Source organism: Anolis sagrei, chromosome 2, assembly GCF_037176765.1.
Source record: "Anolis sagrei isolate rAnoSag1 chromosome 2, rAnoSag1.mat, whole genome shotgun sequence".
Classification (NCBI taxonomy): domain Eukaryota; kingdom Metazoa; phylum Chordata; class Lepidosauria; order Squamata; family Dactyloidae; genus Anolis; species Anolis sagrei.
This window is the reverse complement of record NC_090022.1, coordinates 149,098,149-149,118,483: the sequence shown is the minus strand read 5'-3', so window position 1 is coordinate 149,118,483 and position 20,335 is coordinate 149,098,149. Positions and strand designations below refer to the sequence as shown.

The 20,335-nt window shown below is 41.4% G+C and overlaps 1 protein-coding gene across 1 annotated transcript; it reads right to left on the bottom strand.

Moving 5' to 3' along the window:
• Positions 1–2,051: 2,051 nt before the first annotated feature.
• On the bottom strand, positions 2,052–18,762 carry LOC132768164 (E3 ubiquitin-protein ligase TRIM58-like). The gene is made up of 6 exons (XM_060763817.2): positions 16,777–18,762; positions 12,861–12,956; positions 5,555–5,785; positions 3,937–3,959; positions 3,667–3,767; positions 2,052–2,695 (listed from the first exon to the last, which is right to left on the bottom strand). The coding sequence occupies exons 1-6, from the start codon at positions 17,284–17,286 to the stop codon at positions 2,070–2,072; spliced, it is 1,587 nt and encodes a 528-aa protein (XP_060619800.2). The 5' UTR covers positions 17,287–18,762; the 3' UTR covers positions 2,052–2,069.
• Between the last annotated feature and the right edge of the window lie 1,573 nt (positions 18,763–20,335).

Below are 20,335 nucleotides of genomic sequence, written 5' to 3'. Positions count from 1 at the left end.
GGAAAGTTTTTGCCCTCTAGTCAACTTCTGCCATCTTTTCAGGATAATAGCAATGAGGAACAGATATGTATGACCCAGGAACAAAATTCTTACAGACGATGTGCATATTTGCATTTACACATTTAATTTTATTTATTTTTTTAGAAAAATGCCAAGATTTCTGGTGGAAGTCCCGCAGCAGCCATCTTGTGGGCTTTAAAATCTCATAACAAAGCAGTGGGTCTGGACTTCACAGGCAGAAATCCCAGGACCAACAGTTTGGTGGTGTCTGGAAGCTTGCTAAGTAATGTCATCAATTCCATTCCTTTCTATGCTTTGTAGATGTAGTTAGTTACATGCACCCCCCCCCACCCCAAGTGAAACTTGATGTTGACCCTCATGACACTGAGATCAGTACCTGTGGTTTCATTTATCCATGTCCAACAATGTTTTCCTGGTCCTCGTACATCCATTTTAAAAAAGAGGGTTTTTTTTTATCATGTATCAATGCAAAATACAGAAACATATCCACTGAGGATATTGGGGGGGGGGGGGGGGGGGGTCATACCAGGGCCATAGTCAGGTTAAAAAACAAGCCTGGTTTACTCATAACTTGGTTAACCAGTTAAAATTCTTGAGTAAACCAGGTTTGGGGGGGTTACAACCTTTAACAACCACCCACCCCCAGCTATGGCCCTGGGTCATACTGTGTAATTCAAATACAGGTTCACCAGCTTAGGCAGGGTTAAACCTCAGCCTTATCACTTTAATTGTACAATGGAACTGTGTCGCTTATTACTGTGATGTAGTAGATAGTATATTAGAAAAAATCTTGAAGTTTCAATTAAGCATATAACCAGAGGCGGCCCTAGGTAATTTTCAATGGTAAGCAAACAGTATTTTGGCGCTCCCCCCCAACCAATCACTGATATATATTTTCTGTTCGTCATGGGAATTCTGTGTGCCATATTTGGTTCAATTCCATCATTGGTGGAGTTCAGAATGCTCTTTGATTTTAGGTGAACTGTACATCCCAGTAACTACAACTCGCATATGTCAAGTTCTGTTTTCCCCCAAGAGCACCTCCAGAGCGCCCCTGGGCAAAATGAACTATACTGTGAATGCTTACTTTGCGTAATGGGTTGAGCCGCTCCTGTATATAACTTCCAAAAAGCTAACCATCATAGACAGTGGTGACGGATGCTTGCAGTTGCAGATCAACAATATCTGGAGAGCCTTACAATTCCCACTCATTCCACTATCTCAGCCTGACACGATAGGGTTGTTGTTAAAAATAATGACATAAAGCAGGGAAGGAAATAAATGTGATTTTTAAAAAAACCCAGTGGCACAGGGGAAGAGAAAGGACAGCTGGGAAGAGAAATGCTCAATCTATTGCAACACAGTTTTTATTCTTGCCAAATGTGTACAAATAGACAATACTGTCATGCCATGCGCCTATTTTTTGTCCACAAATGGTTTCTAGCAAGGATTGCATCACACTAGAGATGATCTGGAATTCCCCATTACGTGAAGATTATGTAAAATGCAAATTAAAAGCAGTGGGAAAATTGGGAAGACAAAAAAATAATCAAAATTGCCTATGACATTTACAGACAGATGGAGGGTATGTTTATTAACCTTTCCTTCCCCAGCCATATTTCTGGGCTGCTGCTGATACTGGATTTATGAGATACAATTTATGTCACTGGGTGTAAGCTCATAGAAGCAATGAAGAGTGATTTTAATCAGAATGATAGTTGGCAATGGAAAGATTTATTTCTTCACTTATGTATTACTAATTATATTTACCCCTTTGAGGGGTTTAAAGCATGTATATGACTCTCCTCCTCAACTTACGACAATCCTATGAAGCAAACCAGGCTCAGAAAGAGTGGTACATTGCTGCTTACCAAATTCACATTTATTGGTCCATTGGAAGTCATCAACAGGGCCTGGAAACATTTTTCACTGTCACTGCCTTGGTAATTATGGCACATACATTCCTTAGAAGGAACTTTTCAGAGCTTTGTGCAAAATACAGCCTCCACATCCAACTTCTCTGTACATTGCGTTACACATGGAGAAACTTAACTGTATAATACAAATTTGTCTTCCTTCAGTGGCAGTGGCATATCATTGGAGGAAAATGTCTCACTGGTGGAAAGGGCAAGATTATCTTCATGGCCAGCTGCTTGGATGATGAGTGGAGCATCGTTTCCCCCAGCCTTTACCCCAGGGTAGAAGTAAGGCTTCAGGGCTCCCGAGAAGGAGTCTGCAAATGTAAACAAGTGTGATCCACTGTCAGCATTGTAGAAGGAGACCTCTCCTGTGTCGTAATCCAAGAAAATGCCTATGGTCCTAGGCGGGATTCTCAATGTGAGTTCTGTGAGGGGAGAGGTCAAGGCTGCGTACTCATCACCGTTCCTCAGCCACACCGTCCAGAACCCCGTGGCCGGCGAGGGTGTGAAAATCCCCTGGCGACTCACAGACTCTCGGCACACTCCAAGTGTCCAGCTGGTCTTGCCTTCCACACAGACCTCCCAGTAGTGCTTCCCGGATGTGAACTGCTGGCAACCCATGAGGCATGTGCATGTCTCAAAGCGGGAGGAGTTCTTGGGCAGATCTTGTTTCCGATCTCCAACTTGAACACTGAGCAGGTCCTCTGAGAGAAGCAGGTAGGGATTTGCTGTGTCAGGGTCAAAGGTTACTGGGACTGCAGAGAAAAATACATACAGTTAGCCTAGAACCCCTGTTACTGCACTAATACAAAGCATACAAAACTCATTGGATCTGCCTTTAAACCAAGTCAAAATATGTATCCATGAAAGAGAAAAATATCTAAATGGTTGGGAATTGAGTGGCCATTCAGATTGTGGACTGCAATTCTCACCATCCTTCATTATTAATGATGAATAAATAATACAATGACCAGGGCTGCTAGGATGTGCAGCCATCAGCTTTTGGGGAGCCATGGGCAGCTGATCAAGATGGACTCTTCCACTGCTCTTTGCTTTCTAGGGAGTTGGACTGGATAGCCTCTTTGGCCTGTTCCAATTCTATGATAAACACTGAGGCTATGCCCCATGCAACTGTCTTAGGTCAAAACCTAACATTTCAATGTTAATAATATATTTAAAATGATGGTCTTCTTTACAAATATTTAAAGCAAGTGATAGCCAGCATGGTGTAGTAGGTTGAGTGTAGGACTAGGACTTTGAGGCTGGATCTAACTGCCCAGGATCTGATTCTGGATTATCTGATGTGAACTGGATTATATGAGCCTACACTGCAAGATAATCCAGTTCAAAGCAGATGATCTGCATTTTATATGGCAGTATAGAAGCAGCCTGAGACACAAGGTTTCAAATCTCTGCTCTGCCATGGAAACTCACTGGGTAACTTTGGCCAGGTCATGTTCTTTCAGCCTCAGTGAAAAGCAGTGACAAACCTCCTCTGAGGCCCCTTCTACACTGCCATATAAAATCCAGATTATCTATGTTGAACTGGATTATATGGCTGTGTACTCATATAATCCAGTTCAAGACAGATAATGTGGATTATTTGCGTTGATAATCTGAATTATATGGCAGCATATAAGGGGCCGCAGAGGAGGTTTGTCACAGCTTTTCACTGAGGCTGAGAGAACATGACCTGCCCAAAGTTACCCAGCAGCTTTATATTTACCTCTGTATTTTCGGAGAGACTCCAAAAGCCCAGGGACATCATAAGACTCCTGCAGATCCATTGAGATGGGCTGCAATTCTTGCAGGGATATCCCTTCACTCCTAGGGAGAACATGTCACGGGTTAACAAATAGAAAGCCAAAGAAACCAATTTGTGGAATTTCTGGGTTATAAAAACCATTAAGGTGCAAACTTAGATTCACCTAATTAGCTAAAAATGAACATTAAGTAGATTTAACATTTGCCTTCCATAGAAATTTAGCATACTGACCTGATCAAAGTGTTTTTCACATCCTAGAGAAGAAGAAGAAATCACTATAAATGGCCATGTTTTTGAACACTGTTCGAGATAACTATATATACAGCATTCTAGAATTGCAGCTGCTTTGTCAAGGAGGATCCCCTCCCGACTCCGCATACATTATTATTTAATAAATAATAACACTTTATTTGTACCCCGCTACCATCTCCCCAAGGGACTCAGTGCGGCTTACATGAGGCCGAGCCCAAACACAACAATACAAGCAATAATCACAACAATACAAGCAATTAAAATAAAACATAGACGATAAACATATAACATTATCAATAAGACAACATACAATCAAAACTGTGGGAAGGCCAAATGTAAAATTAAAATTGGAAATAGTGCTGAGGCATGGACGAAAAGCTTATAGTGGCGTTTGTGAAAGACATACGAGCAGACCTAAATATATAAAGTGCTTTGGAGGGACAAAGTGCGATGGGATCATTATTCCAGGAAGACACACTGGACCAACCACAGCTTCAAGCTCCTCCTGAAGACTGCCAGGGTTGGGGCCTGCCTGATGTCCTTAGGGAGTGAGTTCCAGAGTCGAGGGGCCACCACTGAAAAGGCCCTCTCTCTCGTCCCCACCAATCGCGTCTGCGATGCCAGTGGGATCGAGAGCAGGGCCTCTCCAGATGAATGAAGGGATCATGTGGGTACGCAGGTAGGCAGGTCCCAAACCGTTCAGGGCTTTGAAGGTAAGAACCTGCACCTTGAATTGGGTCCGGTAGATGAATAGCAGCCAGTGGAGCTCCTTGAACAGGAGGGTTGACCACTCCCTCTGAGGAGCCCCAGTTAACAACCTGGCTGCCGCCCGTTGGATCATCTGAAATTTCCGGGACGTTTTCAAGGGCAGCCCCACGTAGAGTGCATTGCAGTAATCCAGTCTAGAGGTGACTAATTTAATTGCAGTTTCAAACAAAAAGTAAAGTGTGTAGAGATATTCCTTAGAGACCTAATGGGATTATGCAAATTAGATGCATTCTGGTATAATGTGTATCACAAAATTTGCATTCTTTCCACACAATGCTAGATCCATATGCAAAGTAATCTCAATACTGGAATTTTATTATTTTGCCTTTTTTGACTATTTATTCTTGCCTTCACTTCTTAGGCTGAATGTTTCTAAACAACTGAGTGTCATGTATTAGAGTATTATTTCAAGTGACTCAAATTCAAATTCTCTACTCAGGGTGCATTTACTGTATACAGTTTGACACCACTTTAACTGTCACAATGCTCTGGGATCATGAGAGCTGGAATTGTACAGTTGTATAATCTGCCAAAGAATGCTGCTGTCTCAATTCTAAATCCCAAGATCCCATTACACTGAGCCTTAGCAGTTAAAGTAGTGTCATATTGAATTAATTCAACACTGGAGACACAGCCTCACTTCAGGTACCTTGGGTCATTCACTCTATTTAAGACTAACCTATCCCAAAGAGTTGTTGCCAAGATAAAATTGGTTAGGAAGAAAGTGATATAAATCTGTTCAATGCACACAAAAAAAACCCCAAACTTCCAGAATACTCAAACCAAAGCAACAGCCCGTAGTAACATTTCCAAACCTGGAGAATCTCACCTTGAGGAAAGAGGCTGCCGGCTGCTGGCATTTCTGCTCCATTTCCAATATCAGCTGCTGTAGCCCAGCACATTGCCCTGCAAGGAAAGCCCAGTTCATTTGCAACTTCTTCACTGTCACTTGCTCTTCTTCATGAAGCTGGCTCAAAAGCAGCTGCTCCTCTTTGGCCATCACTTGGCGGCGTTTTTCGAAACCTGATTTGATGAGCGCTCGACATTCCTCTACTTTTTCCTACCAGCGAGGAGGGACAACAACAGAAAATCTTATCTTAGCTCCTAACACCCAGGTTACACTCTGTTTCATCTCTTTATAATAATACAGCCTGCCACAGTAAACAAACTATTTAAGAATTCAAAATCATAGCTGTCTTAACCTGGAATTTCAGTGTACAAAGAGATTCTGTAGCACCTCATAGGGCCCTTCCAGCCAGGCCCTATATCGCAGGATCTGATCCCAGGTTTTCTGTTTATCCCAGATTATCTGGCAGTGTGGACTCATATAATCCAGAATAAAGCAGAAAACCTGGGATCGGATCCTGGGATATAGGGCCTGTCTGGAAGGGCCCTAAATCTAACTAGAGAAAAACATAATAACATAAAGTTTTGTACTTTTTTGGATAACTCCATGCGTCTGGGAAAGTAGACTCAAGTCTATAGGCCCTTCCACACTGCTGAATAAAATTCCACAATATCTGCTTTGAACAGGAATATATGGCAGTGTGGACTTAGCCCGGATCTAGACAGGCCTTTATCCCAGAAGCTTCCGTATTAAAAAACATGGATGTTTCTGGGGGCCTGTCCACATCCACCCCAGAAAGTATGCGCTTTCTGGGGTAGGTGTCCAGACGTTCTCTTGGGACTAGCCCAAGAGAATGTCTGGAGGCCCTACCCCCAAGCCCCCAGACCCCTTAGAAAGGTAATTACAAGTAATTACAAGCCTCAGGCGGCTCTCCTGGCATGTAGAAATGATGGGCCAGGAAAGGGGGAGAGTGATTTTCTCCCCTTCTTCCCTTCTCTCCCCTCTCCCCCTCCTGGCGTGTCATTTCTACACACCAGGAGAGCTGACTGAAACCTGTAATGGAGGCCAGGTAATTTTTCATTACTTTTCTTAGGGGTCTGGGGGCTTCAGGGGAGTGGGGTGGGTATTCCCACAGTTTAAATTGCTTGTATTGTTATTGTTATTGTTATTGTTATTGCTTGTATTGTTGTATTTTCTTGTTATTGTTATTGTTATTGCTTGTATTGTTGTATTTCGGCCTCATGTAAGCCGCACAGAGTCCCTTGGGGAGATGGTAGTGGGGTATAAATAAAGTTATTATTATTATTATTATTATTATTATTATTATTATTATTATTTACCAGGCTTATTTAGCTCGGTAAACTGTGGGAATGGTGTCTGGACTGTAGTGTTATCTCATATTGAAGAAACAGTTACATTAAGTCATATATGAGCAAAATTTAATGGAGGCATGGGCTAAGGATTTCCAATCTCTGTTATGTAAGTATGTATGCCAAGTTTAGCCCATGATGTTTTGCTTCTTTGGGTGAAAGGTGAAGTGTCATTGTCTACCATGACTCAGACAACAAATAGAATGCCAAGTAGAAAACACTCCTGATAGTTGGTCATCCGGTTTCTATTTAGAAATCTCCGAAGGAGACTCCATCACACTGTGCGGTGGCATATTCCACTGTGAAATGGCTCTTACTACAAGGAAGTTCTTCATAATGTTTAGATGAAATCTCTTTTTTCGGTAGTTAGAATCCATTGCTCCGTATCCTAGTGGCTGGAGCAGCAGGAAACAAGTTTGTCTCATCTTCCATACAACATCTTTACATATATAGTAATAATAAGATATTTTATTAATTATATATTTTATATTACATGTAATATTACTAATAATATTACAATATAATGGTATTTATTTTTTTATTTTTTTATTTTGGGCTTTTATATCTCGTCCTATCTCAACCTCCGCAGAGGGACTCAGGATGGCTAACAAATCAGCGCCCCATGGAGCCCACATCAGAAAACATAAATATACAATTTAATGACAGTATAATAATAACAGTATAAAACAGTATAAACAGTATAAAACATTATAAAACAGTATAAAAAACAGTCAAGCAGTCAGCGGTAACCGGTTTAAATTATCATCCTAGGGGCAGTCAATCAATTCTATATAAGTCATCACGTCAGCAAGTCTGCCTAATGTACAAAAGCCTGATGCCATAGCCAGGATTTTATTTGTTTCTGGAAAGTCAAGAGAGATGAAGTGGATCTAATTTCACTCAGGGGGGAGCTCCATAGCCAGGGGGCCACCACGGAAAAGGCCCTGTCCATTGTCCTCACCTGACGTGATTGCAACAATGGGGGAACAACGAGCAGGGTCTCCCCGGATGATCTTAGGGCCCTAAGTGGATTATACCGGGAAATACATTCGGACAAGTAAATGGGGCCAAAACCATTCAGGGCTTTATAGGCCAAAGCCAGCACTTTGAATTGTCCTCGGAAGCTGATAGGCAGCCAGTGGAGCTGGCGTAACAAGGGAGTTGTGTGCTCTCTGTACCCAGCCCCGGTGAGCGTTGGACTAGTTGAAGTTTCTGGGCAGACTTCAGAGGCAACCCCACATAGAGTGCGTTGCAGTAGTCTATTCAGGATGGTATAGCACAATACAGTAATATATAATACTGATATTGTACTATGCTAATAATATAATATATTGTATGTATATATCTTGTAAGCCACTCTGAGTCCCCTTTGGGGTGAGAAGGGCGACATATAAATGTCATAAATAAATAAATAAATTTTTAAAATGACTGTTACGTTATCTCATAGGCCTCTTCTATACTACCATATAAAAGCCAGATTATTGGCTTTGAACTGGATTATATAACAGTGTAGACTCGGGTCCCTTCTACACCATATAATCCAGATCATCAAATCAGATAACCCACACTATCTGCTGTAAACTGGATTATATGTGTCTACACTGCCATATAATCTGGTTCAAAGCAGATAATCTGGTTTTTATATGGCAGTGTAGAAGGGGCCTTAGACAATCCAGTAGCTAGTGTAGATTATCTGCTTCGATCATCTGGATTATATGGTAGTGTAGAAGAGGCTTTAAACTACTCTTATCCAGGCTAAACATACACAGCATCCTAAACCAATCCTATTAGGGCATGGTTTTCAGACATGGATCACTCTCATTGCCCTTCGCTTGAATTGTGATACCCAGAACTGGATGCAGTATTCTGAGTGAGGTCTAATCAAAGGTGAACAGAGTAGTATGTACTTCCCTTGATCTAGACACTATACTCCTGTTGATAAAACCTAAAATTGTATTGTTAGAGGAACAACTGTGAGTCCAGGAGGAACAGTGTGGTTGGGTGGTTGCCACTGTCCCAGGTTTCCTGATGTTAGGATTGGTCCTAATTGTGTGTGAGGGTTGAGACTCACCATCTTTTAGGCTTGCAAAGATAGGGGAGGCCTACTAGAGCAGAAAAATAAAAATCAGTTTACTTTGACAGCAACTTTTTAATATAAGAACTGAACTTCCCATGGCATGGTGATAAACCAGCTAATGCTTGACTAATACACTGCCACTGAATACACACTTGTTGGTGCCTATCAGAAAATTGAGAGCTCTACATTACTTGCTCAAACAAGCCTACATTTTTCAACATTATTGAATGTGAAGGGATTTTCTGCCTTTAATCCCTTGAGGTGTAGTAGTGCTGCAGTTGGCACAGTGTAGTGTTTTTGTTTTTTGTTTTTTTTAAAGGTCAATAACATTTCCCGGAATAGATTTGTCAAACATCCTCTTCCATCCTCCAGTTGTAGACCTGCATTCCTCAGAGATGAGAAAGCACCAAACTAAAAAGGAAATACCCCCTCACTCAACAATACTTTATTATGCAACAAGGGTTGGATCTACACTGCTACATACGATGGTTCAATGAAAGTAATGCCTTCACGTTCGTTACTTGGGTTTGGATGGGAAAATTTTAATAAATCAAATGCAGAAATAATCCTTATAATGTGCTCTTTAACTACCACTATTCACTTTTCCACGTAATCACCAGACAATTGGATACATTTCTGCCAGCGATGAACAAGTTTTATGAAACCGTCACGGAAGAAGTTGACACACTGTTTCCGCAACCAGCGTCTCACAGTTCTCTCAACGTCTTCATCAGAAGCATAATGATTTCCCCTCAGATCTACTTTCATTATCGGGAACAGAAGGAAGTCAGACGGTGCTAAATCTGGACTGTATAGAGGATGACGTACGGTGGTGAGATCCAGTATCTAAAGTTCTGCTGTGGTGCCATGTGAAGTGTGTGGTCTGGCATTCTCATGCTGCAGGAAAACATTCCCCTTTTTCTTTTGGACCTTTGTTAGCCATTGTTTCAAAGTTTGCAGCATTGCGATGTAATGCTCTGAATTTATTGTTGATTATCCTGAATCAATCTGTCAACCTTTTGCTTGTGAAACTCGGTGGTTGCTGTCACAGGACATCCTTTGTTTGTCACACAAGTCAGATGTTCTCACCTCAACATCTTTAAACTTACTTGCCCAACGATGCACAGTACTCACATCAACACAATCACCATAAGCAGCTTGCATTCTCTGATGAATCTCCTTGACTGCACATTGCTTAAATCGCATTGACCGACTATCTGTGCAGGGTTCCATACTTTGCACTTTAACAACACAACCGTTCAATGCCAAAGCTTCCCACCAAAATGGAACTGTAGAGGAGAGTCTACTGAACAAGCCAGTACCTGCCACATACCAGTACTGCCATCTGTTGAGGAGTTACGAAGGTGGAGGCATTACTTTTCATTCAACCCTCGTAAAATCCAGATTATCTGCTTTGAATGGGATTATATGGCAGTGTAGACTCAGATAATCCAATTCAAAACAGATAATCTGGATTATCTGCTTTGATCAACCTGTTTATATGTCAGTGTAGGGGGCCTATGCTGCCGTATAATCCAGTTCAAAGCAGAAAATTTGGATTTTATATGGCAGTGTAGATGGGGCCGCACAGGAGGATCCAAAGGGGGAAATCTCCATGAGATCTTTGAAGCTGTACATATTTGATGTAAGCAAGAAAGCTTAACTAATGTATTGAGCAATGGTGGGGTTTACCCATCCAGCCCAACAAAAGGACTTCCTGTTGATTCAACCACATTGCAGATTTTTCTTGTTTTTTTCTTTCAAAAAGCACGTGCGTAAAATAATGGCTCTGAGTTTTGTTACATCACAGAGAAGGAGGAACCCACTGTGGTACAAACATCCATCATCATACCTTTGATCCTACTCCTTTAATCTTCTTTGAAAACAGCAACAACTATACACACAAACATTCAGCAGGTGTCATTTCCTTGAACATTTCCCCTACCAATTCATCTGTGGAAAACCTTTCCCTGTTTACAGTTGCTGTTTTAAATGGACATGGGAACACGGAAGGTAAAGAAAGGTAATCAGAGCTCCACGTTCTCTGGGGTTAAGGACACATGAGGCCCCTTCCACACAACTGAATCAAATATACGGCAGTGGGGACTCAAATATTGCTCAACACAGATATTGTGGGTTTTTCTGCCTTGATATTCTGGGTTATATGGCTATGTGGAAGGGCCCTGAGAGAACATTTTGCTAGGAATTTCTAAGTCTTCCAGCATGACTCGATGGCCATATTCAGCTGAAAGCTGACCACAGAGCTGGATCTACACTGCCATATAATCCAGTTTCAGAATGTGGATTGACAGCATTGAATTGAATTATATGGCAGTGTAGACTCATATACTCCACTTCAATGCAGTTAATGGAGGTGTGCAAAATGCCAAAAATCTGTCTAGTTTCAAAATAGGAATTTAGTATGCTCGCTGTTTTGTGTTTTTAAACTGTCTTGAGGGGTCCGTTTTGTTTTGAATTCGAAACACCAAAAATTCATTAATATTTTGCTTTGTTACTCTGCCTGTTTGTGCAAATGGGATCACTTCCGGGGCTCATTTTTCTGTCATTTTTAAGGCTACCATGATGAAACTGGCTACACTAATAGGCCACATTTACCACTGTAAGCCCCCCAAATTTCAAAACGTTTCATTCATCCACTGAGTTTTGGAAATTTTGTAAAAAAAATTACAAATAACTTTTTAAAAAAATTACAAGAGCTATTGCCTTGAATTTATCTACAATAATATGAGAAAAATTACTTTTACAACAAAATCAATGATGCGATGAGATAATAGATGGTATCTGAGAAAATCCAAAACTACTGCCACTGATTACACTGGTCAACACACATTTTGATACCTCAAATATTATCCCTCTTTCTAGATATATTTGATCTGCTGATTCCAACAATGGCACTAGTTTTCCCTATCAGCTGTAGAGATACAGACATATGGCATCTATCAGTCTTTATCTGCTCACCCATAGAAAATCATGATAACCCATATCTAAGAAACTAAAGCTGATGCAGTGTATCCAATGCAATCTCTCCTCCCCGCTCCCAACATGCCATTTTCACACAGCATGAGCTTTCGCCTGAGGTGTCTGAGCATATAGCCAGGCCCCTCACATAAATTTTGGGGGTAAATGTGGGGCTAAGGGGGTAGAGTGGTTGTGCCCTCCCACTCCTTTGGGCAATTGGAGCCCAAAAAATTAGGATCGCCATGGGGATTAACCTCTGGGATTACGGAAGCGGTTCTGGGATGGATCACACCTGGAAAGAGTTTGACCATTAAGATCTGGATCTTTTCAGGTGTTTTATTAATCTGGAGTAAACTGGGGAATCCAAGTTTACTCCAGATTAATTTGAATTTATTTGGTAAACCGTGACAGGTCCCATATTTTGGGCCTGCCTGGAAGGACCCTGAGGCATCATTTGGGTGCCTCAGGCTAATCCGAAAGTAAACAGAGGCTTTACACCTGTGCAGACGGGCCCACTGTTACCATATTTTCGTATTTGAAGCAGGACATTCATCTCTGTAATTGGACTACTTCTGTAAGAAGCTAGGGACTAAATACCTTAAAGGTGCCAAACATTCTCATCTTGTGAGCTAAAGAATGTCAGCTCTGTCTACTACTTGAAAGGGAGATTGCTCAACAATACCAAATGCATAGAAAAGAACTGGCAAAACCACCTCTGAGTAGTTCTTGCCAAAGAAAGATCTATGAAACATTTATGGGGTCAAGTTGACAGGCAACTTGACGTCACACTCACTCAAACACACATAGAAGCTAGAACTTGTGTTTGGTGCTGCTTCAAAAAGTTTTTTTCTTAGGGGATTACCTTCCACTGAGTTGTTTTCGCTTCCTCTTGTGCCTCCAGTTTTTTTGCTTCTTCTAGAACTGTCTTGAGAAGAGCCACAGCTTCCTGGAGCTTAATCTGTGAAAGAAGCACATCATTACAGATACAGTGGGGAGCGGTTTGATAGCATTGATCTAGAATACCATTTTATGGGTGGCATAGAACCAGGGCCATAGCCAGAAAAAATTTTTGGGAGGGGTTGAAATTTTCGGGAGGGGTTTTTTGAAAATTTCGCGGGGTGGGGGTGGGGGTTGAAACCTGCCTCGTAGCTCACGCTGAAGCAAAGAGCACAGCAGGGGGCAGAGCAGCCTTCAATAGCCTGCATCTCGGCCCCTGTCAACCACCTCCACCAAGTCTGGCCTCCTTAATGAGAGCATTCAACACACACACCCACAACTTGGTTGCTTCGCTACATTTGCTGCAAGTAATGACAGTGTGAATAAATTGTCAATATTTGCCTGAGATAGTGCTTGCAGATCTGGAGGGACTCTTAATTTTTTGCATCTCATAGACTTAGCATGGGGATTTGGTTAACCAGTTAAAATTCATGAGTAAACCAGGTTTTTAAAAAAATCTGAAACATTTTGGGGGGGGGGGTGAACCCCTACCACCACCACCACCACCACCACCACCACCACCACCACCCCCCCCCCCCCGCTACAGGCCTGCATAGAACATATTTTGGATGAGGGTCTTTTTTCATGACAAATACGTACCCATTTGTCTTCAATGTCTGAATTTTGTGATTCTTGGGTGATTTGGCCCAAGTAGACTAGCTCCATTGACTTAATGGGGTTCAACATTGGTAAAATGCACACAAGCAGCTTTTTAGTGGCTAGTCTCATTGCTGCTGCAGAAAAATCAATCGCAATGGAAATATGTAAGACACAATGAAATGTGTAGGGTACGTGGTAGTTTTCATGAATTATACCATGTAGAGTTGCCACTTTTTGGGGTTTTCCCCCAGTCCTGCTCCACTACATTTAACAATAGCTGAAAGGCAGAAATAAAGCAAGTGACATAAAGGTAGTCGCCAAGTTCCTACAGTCCCCAAATTACAAATATCCAACTTAGAAATGACTCATAGTTACAGGGGAGAGACAACAGGAAGTGAGAGAAATCTACCCCTTGGAAGGGAAATTCACTTCTGAAAGAGTTACCATGGGAAAAAAGTGTCTCCACTGAAGCCTTAACCTTGTTTCCACAACAAGCCATTTTTTCCAAAATCCAATTCTCACAGATACAGAAAGTGAGGTGAAACCTTAACAGGGGCACAGGCAGGAAAACAAACACCACAAGGGTGTTAGCTCTTCCCTATGTGAGATAGATAGATAGATAGATAGATAGATAGATAGATAATTTATTTACAGCATTTTTACCCCACCCTTCTCAGAGCGGCTAACAAAGGCAGCAATTCGATACCACAAATAAATAACACAGTATAAAATCATAAATACATACAGAGTTAAAACAATAGCAATTAATTATAACCAAATTGTAATAACAGTCATTAAATTAAAAACTACTCACTCCACAAACCCATTGAGAGATGTATATATAGAGAGAGAAAGGGGGGGGGAGGCTGGAGTTACACTTAAAAATGTACTTGTTCCGACTTACATACAACTTAAGAACAAATTTGCAGAACCTGTCTTGTTCACAACTTGTTATTTCCTCATCTCTTCAAATCCCTGAACAGGAAAATTCAACTCAATGTCAAGCTATGATTTCTGCATGTCAAGTTATTGTCAGACACAAGGAAAAAGACGTTCTATAACCTCTGAGCCAAAGCTGAATGCTCTACATGTTTAAACCACAAGTATTTGGGAAATTGCTCAATTGCTGGGCAGACCAACAAAAAAAGTTACTGTTCTGACGAATTGTGGTATTCTCTTCATGAAGGGACTGCTGTTTGCAGACTGGTTAAAAAAACATTTTATATACAGACCATTTGTTTTCTTGTTCAAAGTGTTGGACGTTTTTTCATGTTCTCTGGTTTTCTTTCATTTAACACCGCTTGGGAAAGTTACTGTTTCAGACAATTACTAATGTGCTGACTGGAAGAACGTGCAAGATGTAGTCCATATTTTCTCCCCTATGCACTAACCTGTTTAGTGGATGTGAGAGCTGGACGATAGGGAAGGCTGAGCAAAGGAAGAAAGGCGCTTTTGAACTGTGGTGCTGGAGGAAAGTTCTGAGAGTGCCCTGGACTGCGAGAAGATCCAACTAGTCCATACTCCAGGCAATAAAGCCCAACTGCTAATTGGAGTTAATTATAGTAGAAGCAAAGATGAAGTACTTTGGACCCATAATAAGAAGACAGGAAAGTTTGGAGAAGATAATGATGTTGGGGTAAATGGAAGGAAAAAGGAAGAGGGGCCGACCAAGGGCAAGATGGATGGATGGTATCCTTGAAGTGACTGGCTTGACTCTGAAGGAGCTGGGGGAGGTGACAGCAGACAGGAAGCTCTGGCATGGGCTGGTCCATGAGGTCACAAAGAGTCAGAAGTGACTGAACAAATAAACAAAAGAAGGGACCTTAAATGAGCCCTAGAGGGACAGGAAGTTGCAAGTTGTCCAGCCTATGCTGCTTCGAGCATATAGTAAATTTACAATACAAAGAGAACTGAACAGAAGGCAAAAGCAACATGCGAAGACAACTCCTCTGAGGCCTCATCTACACTGCCATATAAAATCCTGTTTGCCTGAACTGGATTATCTAGCAGTGGAGACTCAGATAACCCAGTTCAATAAAAGATAATGCAGATTATCAATTTTGAAAATATTTTAAAATCGTGTTGTTTGGAAATGTAAGAGCTTTCCTAAACCACATTCTCTTTCTGATTCTCAAATTATTTCCTTCTGTATCTGGCTGGATATACACTAAAGGAGATTCCATCTGAACATTAGGAAGAACTTCGTGATTGTGAAAGCTGTCCAGCAGTGGAACTCCCTGCCCCAGAGTGTGGTAGAGGCTCCTTCTTTGGAAGCTTTTAAACAGAGGCTGGTTGGTCATCTGTCAGGTGTGCTTTGAATGCAAATTTCCTGCTTCTTGGCAGGGGGTTGGACTGGATGGCCCATGAGGTCTCTTCCAACTCTATGATTCTATATAATCCAGTTCAAAGCAGATAATCTGGATTCAGAAACTGGATTACATAGCAGTGTGAATGGAGCCTCTCCCCACCCCTCTCGCTCTCTCTCACACAACCCTGTAACATCAGAAAGGGAGAACATGCAGACTTGCAGGGTTTTCAGACTGTAGTTCCTATTATACTTCTGGATCATCTGTGCTGACTATTGCTGTTGGGATTTGTAGCATGCCTTCCAATATTTCTCAGATTAAAACTGAGACATGTATGGCCAAGCAACATCAGAGTGTGGTTGAAATGAGATAAGGTGTTAAGCAGAAAAACATACACACTACGTAGAAGAGGCCACAGCAGTCTTCTTTTGCCGATAATTACTAGGAAGAGTAAAATTCTGTCTTCTCCTCTGCTCTGGCTGAGTTAACTATGTTTGCACTTTGAATTTAGTTTACAGAATTTGAAATTAGCTAAGAAGAAGACAGGAAAGAGAGAGGAACAGAAAGCAAGTAGAACATTTTAAAAGCACCAAAAAAAAGTGGGACAATAAAATATTAATTTGGACTGTCCTTTCTAAATCAACACAGTTGGAGCATAGGTAGTAGTCATAGTTTGGACTATATGTATTCTGGGATTTGTAATCAAAATAGGAACTTCCCCATACTTTAGTTGGAGATCTCAAAAATCCGGAAAGCCACAGTTATACAGCCATGAATAATATTCAGAAGAAACATACTGACAAACAATAAAAGCTCTTCTTTCATGGTCACTCCACCCAGTTTTACTTACAGACTCAGACAGACTCATAGCCTTACCTTGTAGTCATGGGCAGCTTCCTCAATGGGCAGGACAGTGTGCATGCGATGCTCTCGCGATTTGTCGCACACCAAGCAAATGGGTTCACTATCATCCTGGCAGAAGAGACGCAGCTTCTTCCCATGCTTCTCACACAAGGCCTCGCTTCCTGCAGAACCTTTGCTCGGCCGCAGAGCCAGCTGCTCAATGCCTTCCACAATGTTGGCCAGTTGCTTGTTGGGGCGTGAATTGTTGAGCAAGAATCCGGCCCGGCATTGTGGGCAAAGAGCTGCTCCAGTTGTGGAACCTGCACCTCTCTTGCAGTGGTCAGTGATGCATACTGAGCAGAAGTTGTGGCCGCAGTCAATGGTCACAGGGTCCCTGAGGTACTCCAGGCAAATGGAACATGACACTTCGTCCTGCAGCCTCTCTATGGAGTCAACCACTGACGAGGAAGACGCCATGACTGTGGAAGATTTTCTTCTGTCTGGGTGGACAAATACTTGCCTTCTCACAGTACGTTCCACCATGAAGGGAGTGGCTACTGCAGGGCGGGGAGTTCTAGCTAGTGATGATTTCCTTCTTGGAAGCCCTCCATGTGGGTTTCTGTGTTTCAGGCCGTTTCCATTCCAAGTCCTAGCAGACAACAAACACAGAAGGCAACAGCCTCCGAAAGGAAGAAAAAAGAACCAGGCAGCCTGCCAAGAGAGGAGGTCATCACCTTGGACGGTTCTTGCAAACAAGTTCCTGCAATGTATAGCAAACAGATTTTGCTGTTCACACCTTCTACTGAATTTCACCTGATCCTGGGCCACACTGCACCATTATTGGTTGCAAGCATTTTAAGGTGTTGGGTGCAGGTTAACACTACTGCGATTACACTTGCAGCATTTCTACTGGAATATTTTCTCCCACCTACTAAAAACCAGATTTCTTGCTCAAAATGGGAACCTTTCATAAGCATTCTTCAATATAAGCTCTCATATTAGTCTTGAATTCAATTGTGTTGCACAGAGCATGTTTTAGCCAAGTCCCGTGCAAAAGACACACAGGAAACAGGAAAAGGGAACAGAAAAACTTTACTCTTATCAGCAAAGGCATAATCTTGCAGTGTTGCATACATAATCAAACAGTGCAATATACTTACATAGTGCTTGTAAGAAACAGAATAAGGCTTCTGTATCTTCATTCAAATGTGAGAACAAAACATAAACCTTCAGTAAATAGCTATTCCACCATAGCAAAGAGCATCGTTGTTAGAGCATAGCAGCATTACAGCATATTGCTTCTCTTCCTTGGAGTAGCATATTGCTTCTCCAAACTTCTTTAACACACACTTCATCCTGCTACAGCTTACTGTAACAAACTGACCTAATTTGGGTGGGATAGTTCTGGTTAATCCTCTGTTGTCCCAATTTTTCATCTGCTTTACAAATGTCCCAGTTTCTCTCCCTTGTTCTTGCTTTCCCCATAGTTCTCAGCTTACTTCAATTGCTGTAAGCAATTGAATACAATTGCAAGTAGAGTTCAAATTTGCTTAGAGGGTAGGGAAGAAGAGCACAAACTCTTGCCCTTCCCTCCAGCCTCAGATAAAAGCAAACTGCTTCATTGTAGCCTAGCTTATGCTTTCCCTTGTCATGAATAATATTTTTACAATCTTGACTGTAATCTCAATGTTTGTATTTCATGTTTTCATCTGAAATGTTGGAGGGTAGAAAATAGTCAGCAAACATACGCAACTGCGTGTGCCACTTTAGAGCTCTGTCCCCCCTCAAAAAAGGATAAAGCATAAACTTCTTTTCTATATCTTTCTCTAAACAAGACATATTCAGATAATAAAAGTGAATGTATCTTGCTTTTTCAAATAGCTAGAGTCAAGTGTTCGGTGCCAAAAAGACTGCATGAAACTGAAGTGGTAAGGAGGGGACTGAACGGTGACATTCAAATAAATATGATCAATATTTTTTTTTAAAAAAACAAGAAGGAAAATGTTTTCTTTTTTAAAAAAACCCCAAATTATTACGTTTAAGGCACTTTAACAGGGTTTTTTTTTTGGTCCAAAAATGACTATCAAACAATTTTATAAATTGTCAAAGGCTTTCGTGTCTGGAATCACTGGGTTGTCGTAGGTTTTTGGGCTATATGGCCATGTTCTAGAAGCATTCTCTCCTGACCTCACAACCTCTAAGGATGCTTGCCATAGATGCAAGTGAAACATCAGGAGAGAATGCTTATAGAATATGGCCATATGGGAGTTGCAGCTGCTTCTTTCTGTCTTTGATATCCATCTGAAGCTTAGAAAAGAGAAGACTGTGTCCAGAGCAGAACCTGGAAAAATTATCATTTTAGAGCACACATCTCATTTTGGTTAGCTGAATTCCAAAGAAAATTCTGATTTAGAGAGAACTGGTAGGTTTCAAGAGTCACCCATCCATTTCAAGAGTCATCCAAGCAAAGTAGAAACCTGAAAATACACTTTTGTGCTGTGTGTGCACATGCGAAAGTGTGAGCTGTCAAGTCACCTGTTTACTTATAGAAACATCCTGAATTTCGTACTTGGCAAGATGTGCTCAGAAGCAGTTTTGCCACGTCCTTCCTCTGAAATAAAAACTACAAGAGCTGGTATTTGTTGGTTATCTCCAATCCAGGTACAGATCACATCCTGGCCCTAATTAGTTTTCAGTATCAACCAGGATCGAGTGCATTTATGCCAATATTTCCCTGCTGTTGGAGGAAGTGCTGAAAAAAGGGAGAGAATGCCAACTAATTCCTCTCACTGTTTTTGAGTGGAGCGAGCCAAGCTCTTTGGGTGAAGAGTTATCCAAGTACTTTTGTTTGTTTACTGATTTTTTTTTGCTGCTGCTGCTAAGGAAACCTTTGCCTGAGACTCACCTCTTAGCCCAAGCTGAAAGAGTGAAGGGTGGAACTCTATGTTCTGCCAACACTAATATAAACCTTCAATGTCAGGTGATTATCTTGAAGATGTCACTGTTTCTCTGGTGGGAGAAGGGAAGCGTCCCATTGCTGTCACTTTTCTGAGATGCAGGAAACTCACCTGTCTGAAGTTAGTTGTGGTTGTCAGTTCCTCCTCCTCCTTCCATCCCAAAATTAGATTAGAGATATGTCTGGAGTTTGTGTTTGAATGGCTGCTAGCTAGCGGCCCACGGAAACAGATTGTTTTGTGCTCCACAGGTGGGAAGCACATAACAAATACAATAAAGAACTGTTATGTGGGAGCACATAACAAATACAATCATAAATGGAAGTTCACTCACACTACATAGTTCTAATACTATTATTCCATTTCAATTCTCATGGTTCCATCCTACATAATTATGCAGTCTGTATTGTTGTCATAGGCACCAGGGGAGCTCTATGAGGGCTCTAAATGTCCCTTCTTAAACAAAACATCCTACACATTTCTAGGTGAAACCATGGCAGTTAGAGTGGAATAATAACATTGTATTTCTGTAGTGTGCACGGTCCTCAGGGTTGATATTAATATCCTTTAAATCTCTTTATGAATATTTATTTCACATGATGTACCTGATGATACAATAGACAGACAATTGAATGTGC